The 8185-nt window shown below is 52.6% G+C and overlaps 1 protein-coding gene across 2 annotated transcripts; it reads left to right on the forward strand.

Annotated features, from left to right (window-relative positions):
• Positions 1–624: 624 nt before the first annotated feature.
• On the forward strand, positions 625–7205 carry LOC122388479 (vascular endothelial growth factor receptor 1-like). 2 transcript variants are annotated; one of them, XM_043379614.1, is made up of 8 exons: positions 625–722; positions 2077–2146; positions 2764–2954; positions 3299–3552; positions 3763–3920; positions 4316–4475; positions 4943–5171; positions 5489–7205. In XM_043379614.1, exons 1-8 carry the CDS (start codon positions 629–631, stop codon positions 5908–5910), a joined length of 1578 nt encoding a protein of 525 aa, XP_043235549.1. In that variant the 5' UTR covers positions 625–628; the 3' UTR covers positions 5911–7205. The 2 variants fall into 2 exon arrangements, with proteins under 2 accessions (XP_043235549.1, XP_043235550.1); XM_043379615.1 differs by having other exon boundaries at positions 2833–2954.
• The last annotated feature ends 980 nt before the right edge of the window (positions 7206–8185 follow it).

Raw genomic sequence — 8185 nt, forward strand, 5'->3', positions numbered from 1 at the left:
CTTGATATGCAAAGTACATACATTAAGCCGATGAAGCCGATCTCATAATTTTCAATCGCAACAAACCATTTCAAAGCACTAATCAAACACCAAAACACGCAATCCGGATTGGATTGCAAAAATTGGAAGTATGGTGCATTCCAATCCGCAATCAATCCTGTTTTTATGGATTTCAAATCCAGGTGCAATCCACCAAAAAGGAATGCAATCAGGATTTTGCAATCCTGCAATCACAATCCTACCGATGCCTGCCCCCCATACGCCATGCCCATTGGTTCGGGTTGGCGGGTTGGTGTTCGATACAGAGTAAATTGCATTGCATATTCCTCTGCATGTGGAAGAGGGGCTCTACTTGGCTCAGCCGAAGCCTATGGTTCAGTTGTGAGGGATCTGTATATCGATAGTTACCCGTGTTACCAACAGACATTGGGATATTTACGGTTAACAGGGCCATTGAAATATTTAACTCACACGGATACCCTACCGTTCATGGGAGTTTTATACTGTAATCTGGCCCGCAGGATATCATTTCCTGTCGTCATGAGACATTGGAGGCTACATGAGCCTTTACCCCAATCGTTAGCAGATGACCCATAACGGTGATTGATGCGCTTTTTCAGGCGAGTTTATGGTGATGGTGGAGTACTGTCGCCATGGTAACCTGCATCAGTACCTGCACCGCCACAAGAACAGCTTCATCAACCAGGTGCACCCCATCACCGGTGAGTGCTAGACGCGAAACATCTAACCAGGGATGCGGAGCCGTGGAAATTTCAAACGGCTCCGGCTCCGGCTCCGGCTCCGGAGAAAAAGATCGGCTCCGGCTCCGGCTCCGGCTCCGGGTGAAATGTTATGGCGGCTCCGGCTCCGGCTCCGGCTCCGAGTAAAATGGTCCGGCTCCGGCGGCTCCGGCTCCGGCGGCTCCGGCTCCGACTCAGTACATCCCCTATGCAATCAATCAAATACGGGTGGAAGAAAAATTGGATTGGTTATACGCGTTACCTTCTCTTGCCATGACCGGCTCACCGCGTCCCCGCGCAAACGCACCTCGGAGAGAACTGGCAGAACAAAGGACTAGGAAGCGATGGCATTGGAAACGCAGTCGCCGCGAATCGGAGTTCACTGAACCATCGTAAGCTGACACCCATCTCGGCTGCATTGGGGGGGTGGGGGTGGGGGTGGGGGGGGGGGGGTGGGGTGGGAAGAGACGGTGCTGGGAGTCGCAGTCCACTGCACTGGCTTCAAAACAATGGTCGTCACCTGATGACCGGTCCTCATGTTCTGGGGATGCAGTAGACGTGAGGGGGGGGGGGGGAGGAGCAGACAGGAAGTTGATTGCGTACTGTGGGATACTGGGGATATTCAGCTTTTTCATGCACTTGATGGCCCATGACGTACTATTGGTCTCAAGATAAGGGCCCAGGCGACCTGTAGTTTTGATGCGGTGAATACCCTTACCCTCGCCACAACTCGGGCCGAGTGCACCCCTCCTCCCAGCCAGCGCCACCCCCACACGCATTGTGGCGAGGGTGAGGGTATTCACCGCATCAAAACTACAGGTCGCCTGGGCACTTATATTGAGACCAATAGTACGATATGTTTTACTGCCTTGTACTGTCAAACCGAACTAGGTCAATTATTTTTTTCCTCTTCAAAAAATAAAAAGGAGCCGGAGTCGCCCCCTTTTTTGGCGGCTCCGGCTCCAGCTCCGGCTCCGGGCTATATTGTTTCACGGCTCCGGCTCCGGCTCCGGCTCCGGGCAAAATATACCGGCTCCGGCGGCTCCGGCTCCGGCTCCGGCTCCGGCTCCGCATCCCTGCATCTAACGAACACGGACGTCGAGCTTCTGGGAGGGTAAAGCTGAAAAATATAAGTGTTCAGCGTGTTACCTCTTAATACCTGAGGTAAAATGTAGCAATTTTAAATAACTTTTACCTCACAGTTTTCCCCGACTGCGGTTGGACAAACAAACACAATATCTCCAGCAGAGTATGATGTGTCGTCGTTATGTGACCGACCTGTTTCGTCAATGACGCTCCGTCGGTCGGTCTCCATTAAGACTGTGCCGTTTCACAGGGGAGTTTGACGCTACCCTGGGAGAGGAGGAGTATGCCGCTGCCATGAGGCGCGACTCCACATCAGAGAGGTCAGTTTCAGGGGCTCACCAGCCGGAGCTGGGTGGCTCCCGCTACTGAGGGTGATTTGATATGATGGCTGATTCTTCCAAGTTTGACGCCAGTATCGCTCTTTTTATTCGGTAACTGAAAGTATGGTTTTATCTATTTCCGGCGTACTATGAGCTGAGCACTGGCAATTCCCCATCTTACCCACACACATACGAAAAATCCCCCAACCTCATCCCCATCCACTAACATCTCTGATCTCCGCTACCTATTCCGCCCTATGAATACCTATCCGACCCCGAACATCTCCGCACAAACACTTCTCCCCCGCCCAGCCCAATACCCCCCCCCATAACACTACCACTCTCCGCCCCGCCCAATAAAACTAGTTCCCTTCCCCACCCACTAACTAACACCCTCCCCTCCCCTAACTAACACCTCCCTCCTCCGCCCATGACTAACACTGCATAGTTCGCCGCCCCGCCCTGCTTACACCCTGGAAGGGTGTTAGCACCCTCCCCTCCCAGCTAACACCCTCCCCACCGCGCCCCGCCCCGTTAACACCCTCATCTCCCCCAACTAACACGCTCTCCCCAACTAACACACTCCCCGCCCCTCCCCCAACTAACACTACCGCCAGCACTCCGCTGCAATACGCCAGTCTGGCACACAGCTCAGACGGCCAGGTGACCATAACACCCGGCCGCAGCCTCTACCGGTCGCCGCGGCGTGGTAGCACCAGCTCCAGCGTCCACAGTGCCGCCTGGGACTCGACGGACCCGACCGGCGCCGGAGCTGAGGACTCGGTGTGCCAGAGCCCCAGCGCGCTCGGTGAGTGGTAGAGATGGGCCGAGGGGAGCGATGGGGACACAGAGGAGGAAAGGGATGCGATTTTTTTCGTGGTAAGCAAGCATGCTGGCTGATTGGAATACCGTCGCAATAATAAAGTTACGTGATGCCCCAGTGATGGGATTTTCTATCTCTCAGAATCTTTGGATTTAAAACGGTTTCATATGTTATCCAAAATAAAACAGTTGTCAGAGCAACTAAATTGTGCTTTATTAGTGCCGACCCTTTTCACCTTGGCTTGAAGAAGAACTGAATGGACTTCGACGGAGAGACGTAACGAAGTAGCGATGTCTGACCAGCTTCTCTCGCCGCCCCTCTCTCCACAGACGACGAGCCGCGGTTCGCCACGCTGAGCGGTGGCGGCCGGCGGCCCCGGCGCACCCCGCTCACCACACGAGACCTCCTGCAGTGGAGCTACCAGGTGGCGCGCGGCATGGAGTACCTGGCCTCGCGCAAACTGCTGCACGGAGACCTGGCCGCCCGCAACATCCTGCTTGCAGAGAGCCGGATCGTCAAAATATCCGACTTTGGACTGTCGCGGGATATTTATAAGACAAAGGATTACAGGAAGAAGGGCAAGGTACGTGCCAGTGTGACGAAAAGTGTAAAGTGTGTGATTGGTGATTGGATAATCCCTGAAAACCATCATAACCCTAAAACTGGCCCAGTTCTCAATGCTGGCAAGCCTCCTGATATTACCACTGTCTAGGACCTCTGACCCGACCCCTGACCTAACCCCTGACGTGACCTGACCCCTGACCTGACCCCTTGCCTGCCCTCTGCGCCACAGGGTCTGCTGCCGGTCAAGTGGATGGCGATCGAGTCGATTCAGGAGTCGCTGTTTTCCACCCAGTCTGACGTCTGGTCGTTCGGTGTCGTCATGTGGGAGTTCTTCTCACTGGGCGCCACGCCCTACCCCGGCATGGAGTACGACGTCAACTTCGTCAGGTCGGTGCGACGGTGTGATAGGCTAGGAAGAGATTTATCAGCTTGTAGAGACCGTCAGAGGTGCAATGCAGACTAAATCGGGTATTTGTACTTTTTAGATTGAGTGGTCGGTGACGTCGCCTCTCAGCGACCTAATAAAAGATCGTGGTGATGAAACATGCGACAGTTTTTCTCAGAAGAAAGCAAAATTATCGTATATGTACAATTAGTGGCTGTATCTTCGTCAGGACCACAAAGTGATTTTGTTTATGGGCGGCTGTTGCCTTAATTTTTTAGATGATGCCACAGACAGTGGTCCGTGGGTTTGGTGATCTCACTGTGAGTGTGCTGACGTCATCATTGGTTTAGTGTGACCTCACCGTATACGTGCTGACGTCACACCGTCCGTGCTTCAGGCGGCTGCGGGACGGCTACCGTATGGAGGCGCCCAAGTTCTCTCCGAGCTCCACTTACCAGCTGATGTTGGACTGCTGGAAGGAGACGCCGGGTACCCGACCCAGCTTCACCGAGATCAGCGAGCGGCTCGGGCACTACCTCGAGGAGCAGGTCAAAAAGGTGAGCAGCAGCTCAAAAAGGGCTGGAGACAATTCATGACGTACAGGTGAAAATGGTGAGGAGCTGTTGAGGACTGATGACTGAGAACAGTGCCTAAAGGAGCCGGTCAGCAAGGTGAGGACAGTCACAGCAGCTAGAGAACTATGCTAGATATGTTAGGGAGAAGATGGTTGCACGGAAGGCAAGATACTGAAGGAAATGACAGTGAGATAGTCTATAGAAACAATGGAGCAGCTCGTTGGTGTATGGAACTTCCTTGAGGTACGTCGAAGATTGTACGCATCATGTTTGCCTACCGTCAAAGACGCCTTTCGCAGGATGGATTTTTTTTCAGACGAATGCAATTTTTGTTTCACTTCTTGGATCCATCGTGCACCTCATAACTATAATTTACCACCTTAGCTATACAAGCCGACTCATGGCCGTGCTGTCCAACCCTGCTGACCGTAAGCGTCGTGTCTCGGCAGGACTACATCCAGCTGAACGAGCCGTACCAGGTGATGAACTCAGAGTACTTCAACCGCCGGGTGGACTACGTCAACACGCTCATCAGTCCCGACTATCAGAATGTGACGCCGCGCGGCCAACCCCTCGGCGCAGGCTCCGAGCGGGGCTCCGTAGGATCGCAGGGCTCCCAGGAGGGGGTCACCGTGTGGCCAGACACGGGGGTCGCCGGATATATAGCCCTCAGCAAAGGTCAGTGATATTTGGGAGAGGAGGTAGTAGGTGGGTGGGAAGGAGTACGGTGAGGGTGGGGTGATGGGAGGTTGGCCTAACCCAACAAAACAAACAAAAAAGGGGAAAGGTTACAGTTAAGTGTGTGAGGAGGGAAGTTTGTGAGGCTACTGGAAGGAGAATTTCGATTTGTTTGCGATGGTCAAGTTCGTGTGTCGACGCTGGTGTTTTATCGATGTCTCGTTGCTCGTGTTTCTGCACTGGTCCGCTGGCTCGGAGCCGCTAGTCCGCTGTGCTGTTGTGTGTTCTGCTGTGCTGACGCTAACTCTGTGCCACAGGAGGTGCCCCAGCTCCGCTGGTCGACGACGACAGTTACCTGCTGATGTCGCCCGGACCCGACTCCTCTCCGGATGGAGGCGTCTTCTCGCCGCGGCCTCGTGACGGCGCGGGACACTTCGAGTTCCCGCCACCGCCGCAGCTGGCGCGCGAGTCGCCGCCGAACGGCTTCTATAACCCGTCCTACCACGAAGCCGGCAAGGGTCGCGTGCCATCCACGCCAAAAATGGGCACCAAAGTGTCTCGCCCCGCGAGACCGGCCGTCGCGGAAGCCTCGGAAGAGCACAGAGATCAGCGAGAGGACACGCCGGTGGCGAGCTCTCCTGCGCCGGATGAAGACCATGCTTCCCGTCTGCCGCCGGGGGTCGAAGCTGACACTCACTACCGAATACCGGTCCCGGTCGGATGCGAACAATTGGTGTAAGAGGGCAGTGAAATCCCTCGTGTTTGAGTGCTGAATGCATCAGGGGACAGCTCGGAGGCTGGGCGGCGCTTGCAGGGGCTTTGAGCTGGCTTCCGTGCTGCTCTGCGGCAGAAATATCGTATCGCTCTGCGCGGGGAAGTCGCATCCAGGGTTCGTACTCGTCCTGGCCGTCAAACTTCATGCGCCGAGCGCAACAGGCGGCAAACGAGTTAGTTGTCGCGGAGGCCAGTTGACGTCGCTGTTGTCGCGGTGTTAAAGATACGCTTGTGCCTGCGTTCTGAGTGGCTGCCAGTGCAGTGATCTTCAGCGGTCGAGAGTGGTTCCTGGTGATCTTCAGCGTTCCAATGGGGTTCATGGTGATCCTCAATGGCTCCTGGGGATCTCCTAAGGTCTTTGGTGTTCCTCGATGAACTTGGGGGCCTCTGATGGTCCTCGTTGGTCTCCGGTGCTATTCAAAGGTCTCTGGGGTTTGATGATGCCCCGAAGTTTTCTGGTCTATGGTGGGCCGTTCGATCTAGTGCAGTGCAGTGTTGGAGAAGTTTTTACGCTCCTCGTGCCACCATTTATTACCTAGTCGACGTCCGATAATTGCGTTTCAACCTTTGTGTTAAGATTTGGGACTGGTATTAGTGTTCACACTTCGCAGATTGAGCAAGTATCTCGATCATTCGCGATGGAAGTGCCATGATGGAATGAGTGAAGTGCATTCGCTCGTGTTGCCTTTTTACCAGTGTTTTGCGTTGTTCTGCTTGTACGCGATTAGCCGGCCAACCTAAGCTAAGATCGAGTTTTTCGCATATTGAGATTCAGCGATTCTTAAACGTATTTATGCCTCTATAAAACTCGTCTCAGTCAGGTCGTTTTTACAGGATAAACGGAACTCACAGATCAACTATAGTGCCTCTAACTTGTTTTGCTGCGAGGGTTAGCATGTCTTTTATTGGCAGTACCGGCGTGTAGTCATTTCGAGCTTTTCCTCGTGAGGCCAGTCTCATCTCTTTGCCTGGCACAAAAGGGGTAGCAGACGGCTTTTTTTAGATATATACTTGTCGTTCATCACGGTAACACATGTCAGTCTCCGGGGCCAAATGTTATCACGCTTCGCCTGTGTTCGTTTCGCAAGTGATATGATGCAAATGGTATATGAAATGAAAGTACAATGATAAGGACTAAAGGTGGATCGTTTTCGAATACGCGCGAGAAGGGCGGTCGCAGTCATGTCGTGTTCGACTAAGTGCCATGTATAGCCAACGGTTATGCTTATATTTGAATAAATATTCATCCGAAACGAGGTAGTCGAGTGATTCGTTCTGTGAGCATAAGATGCTATATGTCATTGCACAGTGCGCCGCAATGTTTTCGGTTCAAGAGCGTTTCTTTATCCAGATTACTACCAGTCAGCGATTGAAACAGCCGATGGTTGACGATGTAAATACAAAAGTAATGCTTTCGGCACGTTTCTTGCCCATTTCTTATACCGACGCACGTACTTAGTTAATTATGTAATAAGTTCTTATTGCAATATTGTAATCATCGCACACATGCGTTATAATTGTTCACGAACAGTGTTTGAGCACAGGCAATGTAAAAACATTAAAACTTATGCTGGGAAGCGTGCAACATGGCGCACATTCCAGCTAAACGTATTGCAGGATATCGTGAATGCTGAAAACTGTGTTATGACTAATAAGTATCTATATTACTATTTGAGGAAGGCGTAGTTTCTGTCTATTACGAAGGTCGCGACATGGTGCTACGTAGCGCGGGTTACAGGTCACACCGTTGCACCTACCGCGCTGAAATTTGCGCAAGTTATAGAACAAGGATGGACAACGTGCCTTTGAGCGGTCTCGGCTCGATCGGATCGATAGCGAGCGCGTGGCGCGTGCCCAAAAAGTGCAAATTCGCGTCATAGACTTTACATGTATAAATCGGCTGGCAAAAACGGGCGAAAATGGCTAAATTTGCCCGACACGGGTCCGTTCCCCGTGCAATATCTCGGTAGCCGTGCGCCCGATCGGCACGGGGAAAACAGCATCGTGTAGAGAATCGAACGGGCAATCGAATAGTGTGCGGTGCATGGGTGGCACGCGCCACGTGCAAGTGTGAGGGCAATTTCATTTCAAAAAGTGCCATTTTAGACGTATTTTGGATTTTATTTTATTTTCCCGTGACCATCAGACTGAGAGAGTTGAAACAACGTCAATTGCCAAGAGAAATGTACCGCCTCTCATGGAAAAATTGTGGACAGCTAATTGATCAAAAACAATGTGGA

Source organism: Amphibalanus amphitrite, unplaced genomic scaffold (genome assembly GCF_019059575.1).
Source record: "Amphibalanus amphitrite isolate SeventyFive unplaced genomic scaffold, NRLGWU_Aamphi_draft 000323F_arrow, whole genome shotgun sequence".
Lineage (NCBI taxonomy): Eukaryota > Metazoa > Arthropoda > Thecostraca > Balanomorpha > Balanidae > Amphibalanus > Amphibalanus amphitrite.

What these genes read in the sequence shown, in the direction of transcription:
- LOC122388479 (XM_043379614.1), top strand. Translation starts at nt 629, where the DNA reads ATGGTGATGGTGGAGTACTGTCGCCATGGTAACCTGCATCAGTACCTG. An exon ending in CCAGAGCCCCAGCGCGCTCG is followed by an intron (nt 2,955 to 3,298) that starts GTGAGTGGTAGA and finishes CTCTCTCCACAG; the next exon opens with ACGACGAGCCGCGGTTCGCC. An exon ending in ATTACAGGAAGAAGGGCAAG is followed by an intron (nt 3,553 to 3,762) that starts GTACGTGCCAGT and finishes TCTGCGCCACAG; the next exon opens with GGTCTGCTGCCGGTCAAGTG.